General features: G+C 31.8%; 2 protein-coding genes across 4 annotated transcripts in view; one reads left to right on the top strand and one right to left on the bottom strand.

The window, feature by feature from the left end:
- Window positions 1–27,566, bottom strand: part of LOC117112394 (mutS protein homolog 5-like) — a 92,467-nt gene that overhangs the window by 4,531 nt on the left and 60,370 nt on the right. The window contains exons 7-19 of the mRNA XM_033255466.1: window positions 23,626–23,747; window positions 21,258–21,367; window positions 19,846–19,967; window positions 19,161–19,206; window positions 17,172–17,310; window positions 15,778–15,840; window positions 15,157–15,228; window positions 7,640–7,696; window positions 6,542–6,614; window positions 5,340–5,449; window positions 4,475–4,555; window positions 3,252–3,297; window positions 2,155–2,196 (exon numbers count right to left, since the gene is read on the bottom strand). Coding sequence (XP_033111357.1) covers window positions 2,155–2,196; window positions 3,252–3,297; window positions 4,475–4,555; window positions 5,340–5,449; window positions 6,542–6,614; window positions 7,640–7,696; window positions 15,157–15,228; window positions 15,778–15,840; window positions 17,172–17,310; window positions 19,161–19,206; window positions 19,846–19,967; window positions 21,258–21,367; window positions 23,626–23,747 — 1,083 coding nt within the window. The remainder of the gene's footprint in view (window positions 1–2,154; window positions 2,197–3,251; window positions 3,298–4,474; window positions 4,556–5,339; window positions 5,450–6,541; window positions 6,615–7,639; window positions 7,697–15,156; window positions 15,229–15,777; window positions 15,841–17,171; window positions 17,311–19,160; window positions 19,207–19,845; window positions 19,968–21,257; window positions 21,368–23,625; window positions 23,748–27,566) is intronic.
- LOC117112396 (leucine-rich repeats and immunoglobulin-like domains protein 2) lies at window positions 6,543–13,792 on the top strand. 3 transcript variants are annotated; one of them, XM_033255471.1, is made up of 4 exons: window positions 6,543–6,780; window positions 8,191–8,273; window positions 9,309–9,364; window positions 11,413–13,792. In XM_033255471.1, exon 4 carries the CDS (start codon window positions 11,424–11,426, stop codon window positions 12,954–12,956), a length of 1,533 nt encoding a protein of 510 aa, XP_033111362.1. In that variant the 5' UTR covers window positions 6,543–6,780; window positions 8,191–8,273; window positions 9,309–9,364; window positions 11,413–11,423; the 3' UTR covers window positions 12,957–13,792. The 3 variants fall into 3 exon arrangements, with proteins under 3 accessions (XP_033111362.1, XP_033111361.1, XP_033111360.1); XM_033255470.1 differs by having other exon boundaries at window positions 9,298–9,364; XM_033255469.1 differs by having other exon boundaries at window positions 9,191–9,364.

Raw genomic sequence — 27,566 nt, 5'->3', positions numbered from 1 at the left:
CAACATTCTCCTTGGTTTTAATTTTTTAACCAATTAGTGTTTGTTGCTCTCAATGCATAATACATAATTTATAAATTAATTATTAATTTACTATTTAATTGCATATTATTATTATTATTATGTAACACCTTGAGAAAATCATTTTCAAAGAAAACCCTAATGAGATTACCAGCTTGTACAAACAATGTAATCAACAAAATACACCAGTCTCATAAAATTCCACTAATTGACAATCCATTGTGGAATTTATTACAATATTGTGCAATATTTAAAAAAAAAAAAATCAAAATTAATCGTTTCTGGAAGATTTTTGGTTACTACCGAAAGAGACTTGAGCCCTGGCATACAGCTGCTAGGACAACTCAAGGAAAATAAACAGGCATTCTCCTTGGGTTTTTTTTTTTTTGTTTTTTTTTTTACAAATTAGTGCTTGTTGCTCTCAATGAATAATACATAATTTATAAAATTCATTATTAATTTATTAATTAATTGCATTTTATGAAAAAATCATTTCCGAAGAAAACCCTAATGAGATTACTAGCTTGTACAAAACAAGGTAATCAACAAGATGTACCAGTCTAATCAAATTCCACTAATTCACAATCCACTGTAGAATTTATTACAATATTGTGCAATATTTTTCTAAAAATCAATGATTTTGAAAAGCAGCAATTTACATATCACATTCACCAAGGATGAATAGTTGATCAGTTAAGCAAAAAACCCCAGAATAAAATTGGTCTAAAATCTTTCAATCATTTGTGTAATGTTTGAAGCGATTAAGTGGAGGCGTTCTCAGTGTGAACGGAAGCTTGTGATTTAGTAAAAGTTTGTAAAGCTCTGTTCATACTATCAAGGACATTTAACTGTTACCAGGATAGGAAGCTGGTTGGTTTAAGCCGTCTAACTTGAATTAGCCTTATGTGCGGTATTGTTATGCAAATGAGCTGGATAAGCACAATCTGCGCATGCTCAGAAAAACAAAACTTTCCTTAGCCACACAATGGCCACACTGCGTATAGGGTAGGCGTACAGCTAGGCCTAGCCCAGAATTACGGTACGATAAAACAAAGCAAAATAAGGGTGCTAATTTCACTTGGCATGCAAATCAATCATACTTACACACAAAACAAACTAGTCTACCAATAAAATCACCTGCAAGTTAAGATATAAGGCAAGTATGTCTACAAATCTGATTTTAAATTGATGTGGTTAGGCTAGCCTAGACCCGACCTAGGCATGTCTAACCGCTTATAAAAATGCAGAAAAAAGACCCAAAACAAATTAGAATGAAGAAGTTATCAACTAACTAACTAACTAAAATTATTCATATACTTACTACTTACCTATATAAAATTAAAATGTATTGCTCACAAACACCAATATTTGGATTTTAATACGCATTTTCCACGAATCGGTAGACATCTTGAAGTGATGACAAACAGCCTAAGTCAGTGGTGCGTAACAAACAAAAATAAGATAAGCTAGGCCTAGTTGCTGCACACCTAGCCGATGTGCAGTGTGGCTAAGGAAAGTTTTGTTTTTCTGAGCACGCGCAGATTGTGCTTATCTGGCTCATTAGCATAACAATACCACACATAAGTCTAATTCAAGTTAGACGGCTTAAACCAGCCAGCTTCCTATCCTGGTAACAGTTAAAAGTCCTTGATACTATTGAGGTAATTATATGACAAAAATCTGTGATATGTGTTTATCATATGTGAGGTGTGTTATCAGCACAATTTGATATATTCAACAAAATATATGTGTTATTTTGACAATTGGCCATATATTGATTTGTAAAGCAATTAGTGTAGTGCTATTTTTTTTATTTTGTTAAATTTCCTTTACACCCAACACATGTACACTCACCACCTATGATGCTTTTTAAACCAAGTCTATTTATGAGGCTTATTAGGGAGTAGAGTTGTTTTAAGTCAAGAGAAAAAGTCCTGTTGTGACAGGAATTGAACCCAGAAGGCAAGCAGAATGCCAAGCTTTTCAACTTCCACAACAAGAAATTATATGGTACTAGGTCAGATTACCACAACTATGTAACTTATTGTTTCAATGGGAGGATATCACATAGGCAATTTCCACTAAAATGAGTTTTATAAATCTAATATATAGAGTGAAAATAATCTCTTGTCCTACCTGTAATGACACACTGGGTATCCCCTAGTTTTTCATCCAAAGCTGAAAATAAAAAAAATTAAAATTAATTTTGCAAATTCTGTGCTAGAGCCATTGTGGTACAGCAGTAGGCTTTTGGCTTTTAATCAAAAGATCATGAGTAAAATATTACCATATTATATATATGCAGTTGATGCAATCTTGGAGGCTTCACCTCTTAAAGCCCCATTCCGGGCAAAATTTCAGTTTTTAAGAAAAATCTAATTTTTGTATAATAAAGATTTATAAATATAATACGGAATTGCTAGTTTAACTGAATTTAGACATTCCTAAGAATGAAAAAAATGTAAAATAAGACTGAAATTTGATTTTTTGTGTTCCACACAAAAAATAAATGCGGATGAATTTTTCATTTTGATTTTGCGATAGGTTGTGAGAAGAAATATCGTAGGCGCCGAAAACATTAGCCTATCCAGCGCTGCTAGGCTAGGCCTAGCCTTACCTCGATTTAGATTCTGTTATCACATATAAAAACGGCCGACATGATATTTTCCGTTGCTAGTATTGAAATATAATATTTCATAGGAATTATTTCAAATTTGTTAAAAAACTGATTCTGACTGAGATTTTGACACTTAAACAAACATATCTCAGCCTAATCGAACGACCACATTGTGCGAGATACGAAGTACAAAAACTAATCTCATTAGAGAGATTAAAAGTATACATAAAAGCGAGAGTATTCCAGTGGATGCGATCTACAACCTCGGAATTTGCCTAGTAACGATGAATTCGTCCAGAAAAAGGTAATATTTTATGAGAAATAGTCTGTATTTCTCATTTTTTTTATTCTTTTGCGTAAACTAAAATTCATGCCAATATTTTTCCATGATTTGTAATAATTGGAGTAATGCAAATGAATATTTTCTAAAAAAAGTCAGTTTTTAGTGAAATTTTGCCGGGAATGGGGCTTTAACATTATTTGTTTATTTAGTTAAAAGGACTGTAAGTTTGAATCCTATATACTGCCCTTCCTTGTATCCTTAGGTAAGGCAACATCTGCTTTTGTCCCCCACCAACCTGGATGTTGTAAGGTTTATACTAAAAATATAACATACCATTAGTTCCTGCACTCTTGTAGTGGACTCTGTCATTTGACATGAACTAAAAAAAAATAAATAAATAAATAAACATTATTTGATAACCATTATGGATGACAATTTCACATCAAACAATAAAATTAAATAGTTAATAATTCTGTGTATTGCCCTTTCCAATTATCAAGCTTTCTTTGACAAAAAACTGCGCCCATATATAGTCATGAAGTGCCTATTTAAGGTCATAATGTGATGTCATCATGACCATATTTAGGTATTTTAAATATAATTTTATAGCCTGGATAGGCCTCTATACATGAGCAGCATCATTATTTTCACCATCACTCACCCCCAGTATTACTACCACTACACCATCATCATCATCCCCATCATCATTATCACAACAGCATATCAAACAGGGGGTGTGTGGTACAAAGCCCCCTATCACAAAATGTAACAAAATAATGTAATTAAAATATCATATGCAGATTGAACTAAAGTTATTAAAAATACTGTCCTTTCATATAACTAATAGAGTATGTGTTATTTAACCTAAGGCCATAAAATGAAGGGATTCAAAGATCTATTTTGAGCTACATTTAATTTACCTTTTCAAATAAATCACCAATATTACAAAACTTGCAATTGATCAGTGACAACACCTGACCTTGGACTGTGTCCAGACATGATACGACATCAATAAACAAAACATTAAATATGCATAACTATACACATGAACACAACTTACCAACACTGAAATTAAACTGTTAAATGATGTAGTGTCTCACGAGAGATCACTGGGCTATTTAATTGCAAACACTCTGGCCAATAGTAACGGATGCAGTTAAAAGAAACAAACAGTTGTTGTATAAAAGCATTAGTTTGATTTTTGGACTCTTTACATGACAAATCACAAGGGAATATAATGATTGAGACCAATGTATGGTTATGTTATATCTAGAACTATCACGCTCCCCATTTAATTTTAGTTAAAAAGCGTTGGTTATATATTCATAAGTAAATAATTTACTTTAATTTTTTTGTATAATGTTAATGTTTTGTCCAGGAGAAGGAAGGTGGTCACTATTTCCCATACCATTTTCAAATACTAGGCTCTGGAGGGAAACATATTTTTTACATATACAACTGGTTTTTCCAAAAAGGGTATTTGACAAAAAATTGTTGATGAGATACAGATTTTTGAATATTTATATAATAATAATAATTTGTGGGAAAATACTGACCATGAACTGGAAACCTTGCATTTCAAAATCAGCCAAATTCACCATTTCAGGTTTACGTGGGATTGTCAACAGGTAACCAAGCTGAAAAAAAAATATTATTTTAACAATTATAAGCCAGACACAATGACTAACAGTTAAATACCATTAACTCAGTATGTTAAAAATATACTACTTGCAGTGGTGTCACCAGTGGGACAAAGGAAAGGCACCCCCCATGGGGGTGGAGGAGTGGGCTGCTCAGCTGACAAACTTGAACTTTGTAATTAAAGATATGGGAGCTCAAAAATTCCCTAGAAATCAAATCATTTTTTCACTCTAAATCAACAGTTTAATATCTGTCATGTCCCAAAATTATTTTAACTTACAGTAGTTGGTCACCAAGATATATGGGAGGAGATATGGACACACACACTCCCTAAAGCTCTGTCTTTATGCCCATATATAGTCATGACATGCCTATATAGGGTCATGATGTGATGTCATTTAGGCATGTCACATGTTTTTTTCAAATAAAATTTGATAGTCTGGACAAGACTATAATAATAATAATAATAATAATAATAATAATAACAATAACAATAATAATAATAATAAATAATAATAATAATTAATAATAATAATAATAAATTAATAATAATAATAATAAATTAATAATAATAAATTAATAATAATAATAATTAATAATAATAATAATAATAATAATAATAATAATAATAACATTTTTATTTTAATTGTTTTTCAACAAGGCCGTGTTGCCATTATAACAATATTAAAACGAGAAAAGGCTTTACACACAATGATCACACAGTTCTTCCCATCCATCTGTACAAACATGCTTACTTATATTTCCACTGAATATTCCTACCTGTGGTAGATATATAACGTTGCATTCCTCAATGTCTGAACTCAAGCTGTTCAACTCTTCACGTGCAACCTGTGTCATAAGGCTTGGCAGGCTATTGAAGGTTCTCTTCTCTGGTAATAAAACAAAAGAAATATCATTCAATAATAACAACAATAATATTGATAATAAATATAATAATAATATAAATCAACCTTCATAGAAGAATTAGAGTTAAAGAAATTCAATGAAAGAATGTAAAACAATATGTTTCACAAGTGTACAACAACATTTCATAAGTGTACAAACAGTACTTGTTTTCAGTACCCCGAAAACTGTTGATTTTGCAAAATCCATTTTCCAATCCAATTCTCCATTTTTTTGTGAAGTCAACTAAAGCAATGTATACTACTTGGATGTTTAAAAATGAATATTATTTCCATGGTTATATTATAATTTTACCATTATTTTACATATTTTACATTTTATTTTGAATCAACATTTTTATGCATATAAAAGTGTATAAATTTGTTTACCCCTTCCCCCCTAGCGTACTGTTGTACATGTGTGAAAATGTTGATAATGTTGAACAACCCCTAATGAATGATATAATGATATGTGAATAGTAAATGAACGTTATATGTGAATAATATAGTTGATTTGTAATAGATGGTCTATGGCCTTGAAAAAGAAAAAAAAACCAATAGCTTTTGCAACAACAATAAAAATATAAACAATATTTATAAAATTAACACCAAGGTGACTGTGCATTAACTTTTTGTTTTGGTACTGTGATGACAAAAATCACAAAAACAATAAAACAAAAATAAAAACAATAACAATGGCAAACAATTTTAATAATGATAAAGAGATAGGCATGTTTTTCTTTTGTATGTTTTCCCTACCACCTGTTTCTAGGGGCAGGTAATACCCCCACCCCTTTGGTATATATCCCTGAGAAGCATCCCCTTACCAAAATAGAATGCATTCGGAAAGCACTCATTTAGTATTTGAATGCTACTCTTTGAATACTAGCAATAGCATTTGAATACTTATGGTACATAGCACACACATACTATCTGATTCAAGCAATTCTTTTTCTCATCCTCTTCTACACACCTATTTCGTATCCTGTGACCCTGACCCTCATACATAGGTCAAGCCCATTCCCATTGTGTATCTTGTGACCCCATTTCCATTGAATATCCTGGAGGGGAATGACTTACTGTGATCTAGTTCTGGATCGACATCTTCTTTCACAGTAAACCGATTTTGTGCAACTGATTCATCAAAGTCAACCTTATAAGAACACAAACAGTTGATTAAATTGAGTAGATAGTTTATTATCTAACAGTTTAACATCTTCAAAGCTATAGTGATGAGGATATTTGTTGCACCAGGTGGACATATACCCATCAAAACCCTGAGCTCGGGAAATAAACCTTGATGATGACGTGCAAATAACGTAAGTATGTTTGTGTTATGCCGGCAATACAAAAGACTGCACATGTGAGAGCGCCCTCTGAACAAATATCAAACAAAAAAGAAGACGAGAGGCAATAAAAGGTAGAGGCAATAAAAAGTCCTGTCCTATTGGCAGTGACAAGATAATATTTTTCCGCAAATTTATTAAAAACACCATTGTGATATGTGAATTTCAAAAAAGTATGTTTGTACATGTACAGGGTGTAAACCTTAAAAAACAAAGGTCCAACAGTGTTAACTGTTGCTGTTAACTACTAGCCCTTATGTTTATGTGTAACCGCTTATAAGGTAAGAAACATACCAATTATAGTTATTACATTAAAAATGCTCTGTAGTCTGATATACCATTACAGGGATTAGAGAGTGAATGCATTTAATTAAAAAAAAAAAAAACTCCAATATTAAAATTCACAACTCATTGGCACTGTGGCCTGGTGGTTAAAATGCTTGCATTTAAAACTTTCAAATCCTCAATATTGCATAATTTTTCACTCAATAATAATAACAAATCATTAATTTAATTCTCATAATTCAGATTCAAATTATATAATTGTCATAACACAAAAAAATGTAGTATGAATTTCTTTTTCGAAGTTGCAAAAGTGAACACAAACATATTGAACAACAATAACATACTTAGATATTTTGCAATAGTTTATAAAAAACAGAATTTTATATTTTAAAAGCCACAATGCTACAAGCTAATAGTGAGTGAAGAACAGTCAAAGGGACAACTGAAAGAGGAAAAAACAATGCAAAAAAATAAATATTTTTATTTAGCTTTTAGACATTTAGGAGTATAAACAGTTGTTACATAAAAATAATATGAATGGACATACGATTCTACTGATGAGATTTGCAATGGAATGAAGGTCTTCAGTGAAGTCACTAGCAATCTGTAAAGAAAACACTCTTCCATATTAATTTTTTTTTAAACGATAAATCACACAAACAAGGCTAGGAGCTACTCAAGGTACCGTACTGGGCTGGAAATTAAGCATACATTCTTCTTAAAAAATTGTTCACCTGTAAATTGCAACTCCCTTACTTGATCCGGCATCGCCACCTTAGCAGCGCACGGTAGTAGAACCGAAGCTTATCCAAGGGGAAAGCTTTTGGAGCCCAGCATACTGTCGGAGCACCTGCATGTACACAGTTGCGGTGGCGATGCCATCTCATCATCAGGAAAGTACATTTGTTTTATGCCATTTTTTGGCCGCCGTCTCGCTAACTTGGCTTATGAGGAGTCGTTTATTTATGTCGGCATAGCTTTCCCTACACAAATTCGATCGCTTTAAAGTTAAAGTGGCAACATAAAGCAAATTTTCTTGTGATCAGTTTTATATGAAAATTAATCTAATTGGATAAAAATTTTTCTTTTCTTTCAAAGGCATTCAAGAACAAAAAGTGCCCGGGCTCACAGCCGGCCCATGTAATTGGCGTATTCCATTTCCTGAACTGAAAAAAATAATGGTAACTGCTTCTGTTTCAAAGACTTGTTTAAATTCATTAAATGAATATGTTTGATAGTGGACCCATCTTATTTCTACAGTGTTATGCATAAATTTGGAATGCATTTTAAATAGTGTTTCACTATGATTAATCGTTTAAAAAAGTGAAACTTTTCGGATAATGTAACTGCCCAAACACTGCGCTGTGCAGCACGCTCAATCTGTTCTTTTATGTCTTTCTTACACGCGCACAGTATTCAAAATGTTTTGTTATGTGGACGAAACAAGCCAAACAAATTGGCATGTCTCTCTACTAAAGTATACAATATTGCCACATTCTGGGATGGCAATTCCTCAATTATGAATAGGTTGTTTTAGACTGCTTAAATTAATTTTTGTGTATGTATTTTATTAATGTATGTATGTATAATTAAAAAATTGTAATACAAGCACATTTTTTAGCTTGTCTTGTATTGCAATTTTATACCATAACATATTAATTACATAATACAAAAGTTGACATATACACTACAAGCTTTCGATATGCTGGAGCCAATCTAATACTTTTCTCATGATTCTTGCATTTACCTGTTTATGATTATATTTTCCAATTTTCATGTAAAATTTATGGTAATAGCATTTCCAATCCTTCAAAACACAAAAATCTGTCTCAATTAATAAGCATTTTGATAACGATCAATATCATACACGAAATCAATATAACTAGTGCTTGTAACTAAACCTCGGTCACCATGGATACATTAATTAAAATTGCCTCGATACAAGAAATATTTTGAAGGATGTTTTGGATTTTGAATCAGCTTTTTTGATTGGCTTTACTTTGCTCGGTTGGCCATTAAAACAGCAATCTGTCGGTCCGTTTGCCTCCACTAAGCATTACCAAATGCTGTACTTCTAAATACATCCTACTTTTGACAGCCTGCTAATGGTCTCCTGCTATAGTAAAACTACCGTACTTAAGGGACACAACATTTCTCAGTGCTTTTTCGTGTGTATATATGCAGTAATGTACGATTTCTTAAAAGTTGCATTTTAGTTTGACTGGCATTCCACGTCTAGTCTGACATCTTTGAGAAGCATATTATATTACAGGTAAGGTAATTTTTTTAGTATCATTTTACAAGTTATATTGCAATTTAAAAAAAAAAAGCTCTTCAGTTAAATAAAAATAGTAATAATTTATAATGTATATAACATAACAAGTATAAAATATCAATACTTGATTATTTATATATAGTTTTATTAGTAAAATTAAATGGGTATAATTGAATGTGTGAAATTATCATTTGATTTTACAAAGTAAAAAATGTTTTCGTTTCGTTAAAAAATGTATTTGTTGCAATGACAGAGGTAACAATGAAAAATGGCTATAACACTATGTGCTATTTAATACAAAGTACCGTATAAAATTGCTATAATGCATAAACAAAGTCTCAATGTGCTGAAATGATTGTTTCTAGGTAGGTCTATGTTTTTTATTTGCTCTAATGAATGGAGTAAAAGAAAAATGTGAAAGAAGTGGCATTCGTAAGAGCCCTTTGGCACAGCGTTTGAGATTCTGCTCCTCAACCTTCAAGGCACAATCCCTTCCTGCATTGCAGTTTGCGTGTGTCCTTCGACAAGCCACTTTATCTACATGTATGTCTTAACTCAGGAGTTGGTACCTGGTAGGCTCAAACACAAAATGCGCTGATTACAGCTTGCAACATTATGGAATTCTCCGAAAGGCCCTAAATACGTTTTCCATATGTGATTGATCCAATGACCGGGGTAAGAGTGTGACGCACTTAGAGACATTGTTGGCATGACGAAACGCTATATAAGTCTAACATATAACTATTCACTATATCCCACCAACATATTATTATTATGATCAATAGTATTAATACTGATCAACCAATCAATCAATCAATATCTTATGTGTACTAAAATTTCATTTCAAGACAAAACAACTGCTCAATATACCTAGATTCTCTCTTGGTATCTCCACAAATGATCACTTTGCTCAGTTCAACAGTGTCAAAATGACAGTTTATAAAAATGTGTATTCTCTTGTTTCAATTATTATTTAAATACTATAGTTAATAATTAATTATAAGAATATAATTATATAATAACTATAAATATATATTATAATTTAATTATTAAAATGATATAGCATAATGTAGTTCATTATTTTATGTAAACATTTATTAAACATTATTAAAAAGTATAAAACATTAAAAAGAGGATTACATTATATTGCATATTTAATTCCAATGCAATTACGATATCGTTGCAGCAAATTGAATGAAATTGAGTGGAACACTTGCGTGGAACGCTGTCGATCTATCCTTGAGTATCGGCAATTATATACTTCACTTGACAACGAGTGTTAAACTCATTGTGTTAATGGACTGCTATACATGCAGATACTGTTTAATAGCTAATTTGATAAATTTTCTGGTTTTGCAATACAATTTTGGATCAATTTACATTCACAGTTTAATTTCCAAAAAAAAGAGAATCAAAATAGATTTATAGTAATAAAGTTTACTTCACTTATACATACATATATGGTTGTCTTTTTTTTTTTTTGCTTATCTCAATTTTGTATGAGAGGTTTTTGTTTTGAACTGAGGTCCAACCATTTTTTCCCACAGCATAGTTTTCTTAATTTTTTTTTTTCTAGAATGCTGTCTATTAAATTATAATGCTGTGTAAAATGGTGTCTGGGCCTTGGTTGAGATACACGCTGCCACAGAGAGATAATTAGAGCTTTCTAACAATACTAGCCATTCATCATTCATTTCATTCATTTATTTATTCGACCATAAACACATAAACAATAAAAAGCACAAAAATAACAAGAACACAAAATGAAGGTCAGGGACAGCTAAAGCAAATAAATTACTGACTCAAAAGGGTCAGCTTCCCCTTAAACTTGAAGTAACAAGAATATCACTACCTTGGGCCATTGGATTAAACACATATGGAACACATACTCAGCTCCTTGGGGAGAATTCCATAATGTTGCAGGTGTAATCAGCGCATTTTGTGTTTGAGGCTACCAGAAAGAAAACCGTAGGTAAAGTGCCTTGCCTAAAGGACACAAGGGAATTGCACAGTGAAATATTAAACTGTGGTATTTTATTTTCCAGAATTAAGCAAAATGAATATTAGGATTACCAAGATTTTAGTTCACTTGCTTGGGATGGTAGTTGTAATGACAACAGCACAGCTATGCACAAACAAAGGCTTCGAGTGTACAACTGAACAAGACCCATGCGTCTGCAAGAAAGTTAACTGTATCCCTACTATAAACCCATGTATCGGCCTTACAGAAATGCGTTTAATGTCCTCAACACTTTCAACGATACCATCAGAAGCATTTGCTAACTATAGTAACCTTCAGTCGATCAGTATTCTGCAGGAAGAGGATGCTGTGATTATCGAGGAGAATGCATTCAAGAACCAAAACGAGTTGAAAAAGCTTGAGCTAAACGTGAAAGGATCAATAAAAGAAGATGCCTTTAAAGGTTTAGACCAGTTGCAAATATTTTCATTAAAACCCAATTTCAGCAGTGTTTCTAGTAAAACATTCACCGGCCTTACCGCATCTTTACGTGAATTGACCCTAAGCCGGGGCATCTTGTCTGATGTACAAAAAGGCGCATTTGTTCAGTTCTACAATTTGACAAAACTTGATCTTTCATTCAACAAGCTTACTAAGATTAAATCTGATTGGATGAGGGAACTGAGTTCGTTACAGGAGCTTATCTTGACTTCTAACTCAATTACTATGATAGAAACGGATTCCTTTGAACAGATGTCTAACCTAAAGAAAATGGATTTACGTTTAAACAACCTAAAAATAATCAGTCAAAAAATATTCACTGGATTAATATCAATCACCGAGCTTAACCTGTCTGCAAATAAATTACAACAAATTGAGGCAGGATCATTTCGAAGGCAATACAAATTACAAATACTACAATTAAATAACAATAATTTGGTTACATTTTCATTTAGTGACTTGTATCAAGAGAATAGTACTCTTAAAGCACTGACATTGAACAATAATAATCTAACTTCTTTGGTTTTCCCAACTTCACCTACAATCCCACTTCATAACCTGAAGCACATCGATTTACACTCAAATATGTTGGTTACGTTTCCTACCGTCGTTCTTGATAGCTACTTGACAAATCTCAATCATATCAACATGAGATTAAATCCATTTATTTGTGACTGTGCGATGTCAAATCTTTCAAACCATTTTACAACTTTTTGGGGTAATCTACCTGACTGCTCGAAATCTGTGCTGGCAAGATGTTTTGCACCATCTGTAGAAACTAAATCATCCAACATCTCCGCAAAGATAGAAAGCAATGTTATTCTACGGTGTAATATTCTAGGCCAGCCATATCCTGTGGTTAATTGGGTCGGGCCCATGGGAAAATCTTTAATAGGTGATTACAATCCATACACTGGCGTTACCTGGTTACACCTGAGAAATATCACAACTGCTTTGCTCGGTCGATATGAATGCGTAGCTTCGAACGCAGAGGGGTACAACAAAGCAGTTATCACTGTTATTGAACATGTAGAGAAAGAACAGCTCATATCTCACTCAGTGTTTGTAAGTACCTCATTACCTTATGTAATGGCCTACTTATTAATATTTATGTTGGCTAAGTTATAAAGTCTCTCACATACAGTGTAACATACACAATCTTTATAAGTAACATACGGTACTCTTGAAATTGGCTTATCATAAATCATAATCTTGAACAAGTTATTACCAAAATATATTACAGTATATCAATATCAATTAGCAACTGATAGACTAATTATTTTCATGTACAATATTTTTAATTAATCATTCAATAAATTTCATGCAAACAGCGGAGTCAGATAGTAGTATACATGCTGTTTAGTTGTTATTGATGATACATACTAATATGTAATACTTAATACTTATAAGTAAAAATTCTTTCTTGAAATATATTTACTAAAATAAAATACAATATATTAATATTATTTAGGCAAATAATAAACTAATGATTATTTTGATGTACAAAACAGTATTTGTATTATACAGTATATAAATTATTAATCAGTCCATAAATTATATATTTGAGGAGCTTAGATGTAGTTAATATATATCTCTGGGTTATAATTGGTAACTTTACCATAAAATTTGAGAAAATAATGCTGTTCTTGTCATTCATACAATTTATACATAATGATATTCAAGATAAATGGAGTATTAATAATAATTATGATGATGGTGATAATTTAGATTATAAATGATGATTTGTTTGTGTCCTGTTATGCATTTTATATTGTTATTGTTGTAGTTTGTAGTTTCCTCTATAGAAAAAAAAAATTAGTGTTCCTCATACTTGAAAAATTGTATTGGTTTTGTAGATCAATGTCATAACTAAATCTGTATTTTATTGTTATACAAGCATTTCAGTCATTGGATCACCTCTATCAATTATATTTGAATAAATGAATAAATACAGAAAAAAAGAAGCATGTATTTGAAGTTGTAACTGTTGTGATTTTGTATTTCATTACAGTTTTCACCATGTTTAATAAATTTCAATAAAACCAACTACATCTGCTGGCCATGTGATTATTACTCTACGCATTGACACTCACTGTGCCGGGACATTCCCATCGAACCCTGTACAGAAAATATCTTTTATGAATAATGTTGATATTGTGAAAGAAATTCTGACTTGGCCCTGGATAATATTTAAAGCAATAATATCAAATTGAGCTGAATATTGAATTAAATAACTGTATTTAATTTCTGAAAAAAAAATCAACCGTGATATGCTCTTTATTTTGATAATTTAGTTTTATTCCGTATAATTTATATATAATTAAGTCTCTTTATTCAGACTTCCTGAATGCAACATTTACATCTGGATATTTATGGATGGCTAAAAAAAAACAATCACAAATCAATGTATAGTGAGAACCCTCATTGCATAGGGATTAGTACATGAGAGCAAGAGACAGAAAAAATTGTAGGGTACAAGGTAGAATTTTACCCTGGCAGTGATGCACACTAATCATGGCTGAAGGTGATGTGATTACAGATTAAGTAACTTGCTAACAAATTAACTACACTACAAACTCAACTCAAACCCTTTAAAACTAAGAACCAAGTCCATTATGACCTGACAGAATAGGGTATCACCATCTCAAATATGATTGATCTAAAGTAAGACAAAATGAAAAGTACCATAGAGGGCAGCATTCAAAGAATCTTTAAATTCAAAACCATAACAATAAGGGCTCACTATAAAAATACTTGATGTTCTTTCATTTCAGCTATTTTTTGAAGTCATAATGAAGTGGTTCCTATATCCATATTACTAGTCTCATTAATTATGTCATCATCATTCCTGATGTGTGGAAATCGACACTGAAATGAAGGCAAAGAAGATGAAGCCGAATTATCAGTATTAAATGAAAGTGAATCCCTAAACTTACAAATGTTGTTTACTTCAAACCTTACCAAATATGAACACTCTGATATTCTAACTGAACGTTAATTGTGCTGTATTTGAAAAGAAAGGTCTAAGTAACTTCAATGACAACACGGCCTTGTAGAATAACACCCTCTGGGTGAAACAAGCTTTCCGTGTAAAAATAAAGTTTTAATAATAATAATAATAATAATAATAATAATAATGTTGAAATATTGAATCCCGACACTAAATTTGATATATTATTGATATAAACACATAGAGGGTCCCATATTATGTGCTCCATAAGTCAACCATTATTATTATTATTATATTATTACATTAAATAATAATAAATGCAAAAATAATAAATTCTTGGAATAAACAAAGGGACAAGGACATTATTCGCCTATTTACCTTCCTAAAGATTTCTAATTCTGCTGGCTGTGATCTACAAATATCCCCAATGTACACAGCATTGTAGGCAGTCTGAAAAAAATAAAAACAACTTATATAATATAATGCTGTTTGGTGATATTAGAACTGTTAAGAATTTAAGGTTTCATGTTGTTTATTTATTTATTTATTTATTTACAAAGTTTACCATATAACATGGTAATGCTGTCCATGATTGTGAAGAGAATGAAGAATAGAAAGTGTCAGAATGATAAATTTCATTTCATTTATTTTGTCCTAATGATTACTATATACATAAAATGATTACTATATATATAAAATGCAAAATATTACATTAAATATCAAAAAACAAAAACATAAATCTTGAAAGTGACCCAATAATTATCTTAGTAGGTCTTCCATTGCAATTATATTTTAATTTTATGAAGAAAATTAAATACACTTTATAATTAATAAACAGTTATTATTACACTCAAGCTAAATCTATAGAAATTGGAAATATATTTTCATATTTTGACAAAGAATAATATATTAAATTTAGCCATAAGAAAATTTGGAGCAATTTGACCTATAGGCATGGAGGAGGGGTACCTTCACCATTATTCCACAATTTCTTTTTACCTTATATAATGCTTGCCAGTCCCCTATAGATGCCTGGGCCTGCTTCATTTTGGACAGGATTCTCTGGAAAATCAAGAAAACATTGATCAATCAATTAAACACATTCTGTCTGTGATACCTTTTTATTTTAAAATCACAAATTTTATACTAAACTTTAAATTACTCATTTAAAAGAACAAAAAAGTTTTGAATTAACATATGATCAAATGATCTTTGCATTTTCTGCATCTTTCCTGTCTGTCAAAACCTCATCCAATCTGACTTAATTTATACTCCAATTTAAAACCTATCTGTTTCACTCTATGTGGGGCTTGCCATTCCAAAACCAGTATCAGTGACCGAAATAAGAAAATTAACTTTTTAATACGGCATTCATGTTCTTCACATTATAAGCTGTAAAATGATAGGTCATTTACTGGAATCGTCTTTCTATTGCCAAAGTTATGAATAAAAGTATTACGGATTCTCTGTACTCACATATACAATATTGCAGAGCCACAATCCTCTGCTATTTACTCAGTTTCACAATTACTTGTATGCTGGTTTTGGGATGACATGCCTCATATCATTTGCTCTCTTCAGAACCACAGGGGCAGATCCAGATTTTTTCAAATGGGTGTGGGGAGGGGGGCACAACAGTAGCTTCAGAATATATAAGTGAGTAGTACATAATATTGATATGCATCAAAATTTAAAAAAAAAAAAATTGGTGGCAAAATAGCGTCTTCTTTTCATTTTGATTTAAAGTTCTTAATCTTTGTAATATTTTTTGATGTTTTGAAATTATTGCAAATTTATATCTAATTATTTTATTGAATTTTTAAAGCACTGAATAAATGCAGTAATAAGAATTTATTATCAATTATCTTAATTTCTTATTTGTAAGTTTTGTTGGTTTTTGTGTGTGTGTGCATGTGTTTTAAAAAAAAATTTTTCTTATATTTTTAAATTGCAATTCTCAATGTAATTACCTAATCAATTAATACTCAAATAAGAACTTATTGTTAATTTTAAAAATTTTTACTTTTGTGGGTGTATGATTGTTGTTTTTTTTTCATCTTGTTTCATGCTAATTTAATTGCATTTATGAATTTTGTTTGTAAAAATAATTATTTAATTATTAGCAATTTTGAACTTTTTGTAAATTTAATCATTTAAATATTTACTTTTATGAATTTTTTTGTAATTTTAATTAAGTTTTAGCAATTATGAGATTTCTAGTAGATATAACATTTTCAGTCAATTGTTTGTACTGCTGTTGTATAAGTTTTGTATTAATGTGAAATAAATATCTCAAATTGAATTTTGAAATTAGATCATTAATTTGTTTGCAAATCATCATTTTAATTGTCACCTCCTTCTTACAAATTCATTATTTAAAAACAGGAGCATACCGGAACATTTTTAATGTGTTTGAGACAATCCTGCAAAGATGACACAACCTCAATGTTTCTAGGTGACATGAAAAACGCAACAGCTTCTTGACGCTGGCGTAGAAGATTTATGTCACGTGAGGGCCGCATAAACCAGATCCTAAAAGTTTAAAATAATAAAGCAAACAAAAAAAAAATTAATAAAAAGCAATATATTTTCTTTACAAGTCAAAACTAAACTATATAAACAGAAAATGAAAATGAAAGTAACTTTAATGAAAGAACTATAAACCCACTGAAACACTAGGAAAGATTAGCTGGGTTAAAAAAATATATTAAAAAATTTAATTAAACCTTGTTTTATGTTATAACAATAGTTTTTGTTATTGTTATTGTTAACAATTGCTACTGTTATAACAGTAGAAAAATTGTGCTGTAGTTGTCAAATGCAATATAATGAGATAATGTGTATAACAATTTTAAAGTACACTGCACAAAATTTACTTTTAATCAAACAATAACTTGATGGGGCAGGATTGGAAGCTTGTACAAAGCAAGAGAACATTTGTATACCATGCAACTAAGACATGGAACAAGCTTCCTAATCTAATTAAAATATATTTTGATGCTATTCAATTGACAATGTGTAAAAACCTGACCAAACCTTGCAATATTTTTGTTAATTTCCTATGTAAAGTTATGTCTGCCTTGATCCAAATTAAATTAGTTCTTTTCTTTGTATATTATTTTTTTTATAAATGATATCACTAAAAATAAAACAAGGAAGACAATTCTAGGAAAAGTAAGTTGTTATTAAAAAAAAAAAAAATTATTGTATGTACCATGAAATGCTTGCGTCTCGGGCATAGCATGAAACCCTTCACAGCCCGTCAATAAAAAATAACAATAAACAGTTTTTTTTTTTTATTGTGGTTGTTGTTATCATTAGTGGCTGTATACATTATGTTTGGTTCTTGTATAGTTGCAAATGTTAATTTGTTATTGTTATCATTATTAATATAATTAATTAATACTATTATTACCATTGGGCAGTAGAGAGTAAAACCTCCTCTCTTTTCTGAAGGGTGTACAGTGTTCTCCCAACTGAAAAATTTTTACTGGTAAATTTGTCCATAAAAAATTACAATGCGCACAATGTGAGGTACGTTACCCCTTTTTAGTTGGGTTAAATGACTTGAAGACACAACACATATTCATGTAGTGTAGATATAGACTGGAATGATGATAATTTATTAAGAGGGCCAGCCTGGTCTACCTAAGCCTAATCAATAGTTTTTTTTATTTTACAAACTCAAAATTTTTACTGGTTGGTTGGTTATTTTTACCGGTAAAATTGACGGCTAAGACGGCTTCGGGAGAACACTGGTGTATAACAATCAATAGTAATAATAATATAATAATATAATAATGTCTTATATAGTGCATAATACAATAAAGATGCTTCTAAATGCTATACAAGAGGCAAGGCTTTTTTTATTCCTTGTTTAGCAAACCCGCCACCTGTCAATAAAAGAAATTTAAAAACAAATACCAGTTTTTATCTTTATGTTTATTAGGCCTACCACAGCCTTAAAATCTAAAAAAATAAGTATATTTCTTCCTAATTATATAAATAAAGCATTTAACCATCCCATTACTACACTGTTTACATTCAACAATAAAATTTTATTTTTATTTCCACCCCCATCAGGATGTTTTAGACAAAACTATTTGCTAAATAAGAAAACAATTTTTTTTTCTGACGATCTTTAAAAACATAAGTTTGTAAAACAACGTGTATGAGCATTAATAAAAATTACTGTTATTAGCAAAAACTAACAGGAACTCAAAAACAAACACTTTAAAAATTAATATCTGATTATAAAATCAAAAATCAACTCACTGAAAAAATAATAAATGTAAAATAAAACAATAATGTTCATAAATATAACTCATTCATTCTTTATACACATTTTGAAATTTCTGAAGAAATGGAGCGATAGATAATACCTCATTAGGTTGCTACCTATTACTGACTTGGTTTTATTCAAAATTCCTAAATTTAAGACAAATTTTATTGAAAAAATAAAAATGATTATTCATAGTGAACATAACATTTACCAATTAGTGACTTGCTAATTTTTGTTAAAGGTTGTAGCAGTTGTTAAAGTGGTTGCAGTTGCAAAACTATCGTTCTTGATGCGGGGTTTCAAAAGGTCAGCCATGCAAAATTACTTACAGTACTACAGAATACAGTAATACTATAACGGGGCTTTACGAGACCTAAAAGGAACCTAGAACCTAGGCACCCTCATTGGGTCCAGCGGAATTTCTGTTGTGATGGGTCAGTGTGAAATTTCCCTGATGCTGAAGTCCTCTAGCCTATAAATGGTGAATTTCATCAATAGTTTGATGCAAGGGTAGGAAAGAGGTTTGGTTTTATCAGTAAGTGGGTGTGGGATCGGGGAGGGTTTCAATCCAAAAGGGGGTCTGATCTAACAATAGAAACTTCCCTTGTTATTCTTTCCTGCTACCATCTCATTGTAAAAGTGCACTTTCATTCACATTTTCAACAGGAATGCAATACAATGCAAAGTTAACTATAAAGTAATTATAAATATTGCATTTTAATTTAAAGTCAATTATCTTTAAAATATATGTATTGAGTTGGTTCTAGTTTTATTAAAAATCTTACCAAAAAGACTAAGTCCCTCTTTGGCCCCACTCCCTCCACTCTTGTATGCCGATGGGTGAGATTCCTTCTGGAATATCTGAAGTGCGCTGTATGTGTTTTCCTCAAGGAAAAGGGTGTCCTTCCTAAACAAAAAGAAATAAAATTTGTGGATAATAACTAAACTATGCATTAATACAACTACAGCAGTCACTCTATAAAGTGTATGCCTCTTTTTTCAGTTGTGCTTCGGTTCGAGGCGTGCAGCACACAATGTTAAAACATACAATCCTTCAAATGAGATGTGTCTGTATCTGTATCTGAACAGCAGTTAAATTAGGAAGTAGGCGGTTGCATGAGTTCTTCAATATTGATATCAGAGTCCAATCAAGATTTAAAATGTCCTTTACCTCTGATACAGCACAGATGTCATATGGCATTATATTTGCTAAGTGGTTGATACTCTATCAAGGCCCTTATATTCTTATTAAATACCTCTGTACAGGTAATGTTGAAAGTTATCTAAGTGGCCCTATTTGGAGTTCATTCCATGCCGGTTGGTAGTACCATATTACCCTCACTGACCCCATTCGGTCATCAAGTTCTCCTAGATCTATGCTGATTGAAGACTCATGTCTTTAGGCACAGCTCAACCAGAAAGATAACATGGAGGCATTAAGTATGAGGACGTATCCGTGTACTAATAAATCACTAAGATTATTCCAATGATAAAAATATTTCTTTTTTTAAAATTTTTTATTGATCCTCATTCTAATTGAAAATTGGAAATTTGAGCTGGGCCCTTGGGAACTTGCAGCGTAGCGCAACCCTAATTAACTACAACATATAAAAGACACATACGGAGACAAACATTGTCCTTAACCCACCTCAATGTGAGGGACATTCAAGGAGCCAAGTTATCAGACTCCAATTCAAACCCGATGCTGACCAGGTATGGACCAGTGTCTTCACCACAAAAAACAGGAACAATAGGACTAAAAGCAATGAACTGTGACCATCCTTGATACTCGTCTGCGGTTTGATCATTCGCAGTTTTGCAAATGAAGTACGAACGGTAGTGTGTGACATCTGTTAAGCTTCCACACCATCTTTTTTCAGGTATCCCTAAAGAGCGGTGATTGGCTGCTTGAGTTAGTCGTTTTTCCACAGACAATGAATTGGCCAAAAAACAGTTTGTGATTTTGCCAAGAACGAGAAGATGCCTGGGGTCGTGCATGTGCAGATCGATTTTCGTGTCAGATTACCGTCCTTGAGTCCGTCCGTCGTTGATGCGAAAGCTCACTAATACTCAGCCAACTGATCAGGTATCATGTATGTGTCTGATGTTAACTCACATAGCCACATCATATATCTGTTACTGTTGTAAACCTGCAAGGTCACCTTCTATCCACACAACTGTAAATAGTAATACTTACAAAGAAAAGATGTTGAGGGATACAATTGGCACCTTCACACTGGCATCTTCTAGTTCAACACCAACACGTTGCTTCTCTAAAAACTTCAACAGAGCCCCAGCAGCACGGATCTAAAACAATATCAAAAAATGATCTACATATCAATTTTACTTTATCTTTTATTTATTTCACAGATATGAACTCTAAAAATACAGAGATACAAGCAGGGCAATCTTAAAGCGCAATCGTAATTAACTCCTACCTCACCAAGAACCAAGAGTCAAGAAATCAAGAATTCATCATGCAATATAGAAATTTGTACATAATTAAGATAAGATAAAAATAAAGTAGAAATTAATAATAAAATACTGATCATTATTGTGTAATTATATTATTAATAAGTTATAAAAACTTTTTATAAATAAATAAATTTTTATAAATAATTATAAAAACTGATTTTAACTATATTCATAGCGCCCTCTATGTTTGTTACCCCAGTGTGTTTTTGGGTGGTAGTAGTTGATAGAGCTATGGGATTATCCCAGAAAATATACACTGACAAATGGTACATAAAAATAGAAAAGTCTAATTAATATAAACCAAAAAAATTATTCAGATGCTAAGATCAGTATCGTCCACTTAGTATTTAAGCAAACAGCATTTTGCTGCCTAAAAATAATAATATAGTAATAATAATTGTGACCTTTATGTGTTTTTACAGTTGGAAGTGAGATTATTTAACAATAAATAAATAAATAAATAAATAAATAAACAGCTATTACATAAATATTAGAAAATTATTAAGATTCAACAAAACTTAGAATAAAGTGATATAGATATTATTAACTTGATGATTAGAAAAAAATCAAAATCAAAATATACCTTAGTATATTTAATATTTAAAAAAGCACACATACAAAATCATCAACTTTAACAGATGAAAAAAGTTTTTAATGATTTACTGATAAGTTGCATTGCATTTATTATTGTCTACAATAACGATGTTTTTAATAATACAGTATTGATTTCATGTACTGTCCATAATAACGAATAGGTCTCTACCTTGAGGTACATACAGGAAGCCTACAGAGACATTGCTAGCAGGACTGATGTTTCACATATGCCACAGAAACCCACAAATGTAGGTTAAACTAAACATAAACATGCCCAGATACATACATCTGTACCCTGAAACATCACATTATGTCGGCCCTGATGTTGGCACGTGACATTAGTTGACATTACTGAGTGATTTTTAAGTTCCATGCTGTGCATCAAAAATGGGCGCATCCCGTGTTGGATCAGTTTATATTTATAAGACATGACTTGTGTCAACATTTAAGAAAAGCTGAATTTAATATAAACTAAATTTGTTGACAACAATTACGGTTTATATAAAAGATATAATTATTAAGTATACTTACTCATAATAATATTAATACTTAATCATGTGATTATGCATATTATAAATTTTATATCATTTCTAATTAGTACATAAGTAAAGGATTACCGTATATAATTATGTAATATTATAAATTTTATATCATTTCTAAGTAGTACATAAGTATAAAGGATTATATAACTATGTAATTTATGGTTATTAATATGTACAGTACTAAATTTAATATCAATTTGGAATTATATGATTATATTTTACTTATAAAGATTATATTGATCCAAGCATTATGTAAATAGAAATTTTATGATTCACAAGTATTTACTATATTCATATAGTGTAAGTATTCATAAGGATTAATATAATTATTATAAGCATTTGTATTATAACTACAATGTATTATTAATATTAATTCAAAGTTCCGGAATTAGACTACTCATGTTTGTTTGAAATGTAGACATTTCTAATCTGTTATGTTCATCCAGAAATTTGCATTTATCTGATAAAGCTCTTCAAGGACAGTGAAAAATCAGTATTTTTTATATAGGCACCTTCCACAAATCCTTGGTGTCTATAACATCATTATAATTATTTAAATCACCCTTAAAAACCAGGAGCCTACCAGAGAAATCTTCCCCCCTGTCGGACAGACCTGGACCCCCCTGTCGTCCAAGGCCACAACTAGGTTCTCAGATCAAAAATAAAATAATAATTTGCCTATATAAAATAACGTTAATTTGATTGCTTTAGAACCCCTAATATTGTGGTCTAAAAGCACAATTTAGACAATACTAAGCCATAAAAACTCTTCCCTTGAACCCTACACCAGGGATTGTTTATTCCGGGCCGTCGACCGAGGCTCTAGTTGGCCCCGGGTTTGGACCCCTCCGATGGACACGTCAGACCCCTTATTGGCAAATTTCTGGCCCCATGGCTAGAGCCCACCACTCAACAAAACAAAAATATGCCTATGATTATTGACACTTCACTTACAACTTTCTCATGTTCAAATGGTACAATAGATGAGATGTAGATACTCCTCTCAACATCTGTGAGGTGGTCTGGTATTGTCGGAAGGTTCATTGATACTAAACGTCTTTTGCATGATTCCAGAGCTAAGAAAACACAAAATATAAAAATAAGTTTATTGAACTAAGAATGAAAATACATACTTAAATGAAAGGATTTGATTTATATTGATGTAAATGAAATCCTTCATCTAATTGAAGGATTTGATTTGATATATATTCATGTTCAAATATGTTTATTAATTAATAAACTGTTAAACTGCTATTAATTCACAAACTGTTGAATGATCTGTCTGCTCATATTCGCGAGTCTCCTTCATTGGCTACTTTTAAGAAGGAGCTTAAAACTCACAATTTGCATCTTTGTGATCTCTTGTTTTCTCCTTTTGAACTGGTTTTTTCTCACCTCTGTTTTGGCAGGCCAGTTAGATGCCAAAAACATTAGAGCACCTGCGAGTGATGACCTTGCTGACCACTGCTTTTAACAGTGGTCTCAATTTGCAAGAAAACGGTGCAATATTGCTGGTTCCCTGCACCAGTCTGTTTTTGTGGTTTTCTTTTCTTTTTTTTTTTGTTAATTTTAGGATAGTCTATTCTAGATCTTTACATTCACCTTGCCTTTCATTACTTGGACATGATGCTTAGAGTCCTTTATTTGCACCTTATAAATCAACTTATTATTATATTATTATATAATTTTTGTTATAAGGTATACTGCCTTTAAGGTGGTGTAACAATGTTTTCAAGGTTTATGTGCTGAAATAAATTTGGAAATGGACCCCGGAAGATAATCATTCTTACCCACCAAGCTAGCTCCATTCCATCAATGTTGCAGGATTTTAATCCATGACCCTAGGTTTGAAGGTAAGCATCTTAACCACCAATATTGAAAGGAAAACATCATGATCACCAAGCTACAGTTTTACTACATCAACTTTGCAAAATTGAATTCAAAATTCCCAGATTAGCTGGCAAGATATCAACCACCGAGCTACAGCAACACTTCATCAACAGTGCAGGATTTGAACCCATGACCCTGGGATTGGAAGGCAAGCATCCAAACCACAAAGCAAATCTGCTTCACTCCATCAACATTGCAGGATTTGAACCGAGGATCCTGGGATTGGAAAGCATCTTAACCACCGAGCTATACTGTAGCTCCACTCCACCAACATTACAGGATTTGAACCCAGGACCATAGGATTAGAAGGCAAGCATCTTAACCACCAAGCTATACCAAAACTCCATCAACATTCTAAGCTTCTATTTATTAGACAGGTAAAACAAAATCCTTCTTGTTAACATTAACTACATTTACTCTAGGTATGAGCAGGGGAATAATTTCTTTGTTGTTTTTCATCAATGACGGAAGGTGAAAACAATGCCTGTTTATTTTACACATGGTTTTCATTATCCCCACACTTTTCAACTTTTTACCAATTTGTATATTTTTTATTTTTGTAATTTAAACCTTATGGTGAGGTTTAAATCCAATAAAAATGTCCACATGGTAGCCATATGTGCCTCGTGGCTGATGGGTGATTGGCAAGATGAAGTGGTTAAATTAATGTTTTCTCTTTCCTGTACATAATGCATGTATGTATCATGCTAAGATAGGAAGATACAGATTTGAATAAGGTGATGATTTTACTTTCTGAAACAGTGGCAATGCCAGCCGAGGGCCGGGGTAGAGTAAAAGGGTAAGTAACCTCTGCGTCAAACAGGTGAGCCCATGTTGGCTATGACTCAGGTTCAAAAATGAAAAAAATATATGTAAACTTTTTCGAACATAATACATTATAAAACACTTCAAAACAGCTTAAAAAATAACAAAAATGCCAAGTTTTCAATACAGGACCCACTGGTGGCTTCTAGAAATTGTCATTACGCCAAAAAAATAATTTATAATTCATACATAAATATAATGTTAGCTTATTTATACACTAGAGCTGCTTTTCTGTGAAATCAACCATTCCCCTGATTTTATAAAGTCGGCAATATGTCATGTTCATGTTCAAAGCTTGTCACCCACTTTCTCATTAGGTTTAAATTCAATATAACATGGAGTCCCTTGCATATTTACACAGTACAGTTTAGGACAGTACAATTAAGAAACAAAGCCTAATAGCATACAATGGACTCGTTGAAAGAAACCTAATTATTAGGTAAGGCACAAATGTATTTATTTTATGACATAATTAATATGTAACCACAAGATTCTAATGTGCTTCACACAAAAAGTATACTTAGTATGCATTGCTGTCTTGACTTATGGTTCAGTAACCTGGCATCTCACCAGAAAGACCACAGAAATATTTAATGCGACATGTAAGATGCATTTCACGTATCAGTAATCTAGACAGGACACCATTCAGAACAATCAGAAGAATAGGGGTTAGAGATGTAATGGTTGAATTGGCAAGAAGATGTGGATGTGGGCAGGACATGTTGCCAGAAGAATTGACAAGAGATGAAAAAAGAAACAACAGAGGTGACACCAAGACAAAGTAAAAGGAGGAGGATGAGATACATGACATAGGATATACTAGTATAAATACTTGAGGTCAACTGACAGAAAAGAGTGGATGATTTTAGAGAAGGGATATGTACAACAGTGGATTATTGTAAAGTAAGCATGCCACATTTTAATCAATTTTGATTGTAACTGGAAAGAAACAAGCCAAATTAACATTGAATTTTCTTGCATAAATAATTTAAAAACATACAATCTATTACTTTTATGTTTATTATTAAATTTTATTATTTATTATTAAATTTTTCATTATGTTATATTTCCAGCTTTTCTGCTACTTGTAAATGTATTCATTTTACTTACTTGTCATTCCACTAGCTTTTGCTATTAATAATTTATTAATTCCTATTAAACATTTTATATAAAATCAAGGCAAAGTAAATAAAATATATGTCAGTGGCATAAGCTTAGCCAGCGAGCCGTCCGGCCGTCTTTTGGACGGCCAACAATTATTGAGGACGGCCACTTTTACTGTGACGGCTAACCTAATTGGGCCTGGTTTACCTTTAGCAAATTTTTATATTCTTCAAATCTATCGAATGTTAAACTAAAACTAAATCATATTTGTAAAAACAACCTTTATTGATTGACACGGCTCTGCAAGTACAATACTTGAGATTGAGTTCCCTGACATATTATTGTTGATGTTTGTACTCTCTGGTTATATTGAATTCATGACATACTGTAAAAAAGTTTTGTTGTTAACATCACAAGTTAATTGTTATTAGTCAGCAAAATACAGTAGGTCTAGGCCTATCTCTAGACGCAGGGTTCCCGGAACGCCGCCCTCAGCGGCGTGTGCGAAGCACAACACAGGCTCAGAAGTGGAACGTGAATTTGGATATGGTTTTGTAGTCAGATTTGCGAGAAAAACTTCAGCTATCCGTATTTCTCGACTGAGACGTCAGTAGGAGCTGTAATTTGTATGGCAAGGAGATTGAGCAACCCTTCATTCATATTAAGGGAATTTACGCCCAGAAACTTTGTAGTTATTAATATTTTGGTTATGATAGAAAATATTCATTTTTTGGTGACGTCACACTCACTTTAGTTAGCAGGCATACGTCATAAGGTAGATACATCACCTTATCCTAGTAAGGCAAACTTTCCCGGCGTGCTTTTTTCATGGATAAACAAACACCACTGCTTTGCACATGGATGCCTTGCCCAAGCCAGGGCTACAAGAGCCGCATTGTTAGATGCATTTTATAATACTTAAATAAGGTACCTCTGCAAATGAATTATTCTTAGTTATTATTTTTTTCTTTTTTTTATTTATTTATTCCGAAAGTGTACTTTCTATCACATATAATTTCACTGTCTTAGTTAGGCCTACCTAGGCCTAGTCTTATGCTTCATCGTCCCCCGCTACA

The sequence above is a fragment of the Anneissia japonica genome, unplaced genomic scaffold (genome assembly GCF_011630105.1).
Source record: "Anneissia japonica isolate Jap-2015-1 unplaced genomic scaffold, ASM1163010v1 scaffold3735_len701357_cov177, whole genome shotgun sequence".
Lineage (NCBI taxonomy): Eukaryota > Metazoa > Echinodermata > Crinoidea > Comatulida > Comatulidae > Anneissia > Anneissia japonica.
This window is presented reverse-complemented; position numbering and strand designations above follow the sequence as displayed.

Coding starts and splice junctions, on each gene's coding strand:
- LOC117112396 (XM_033255471.1), top strand. CDS start 11,424: ATGAATATTAGGATTACCAAGATTTTAGTTCACTTGCTTGGGATGGTA.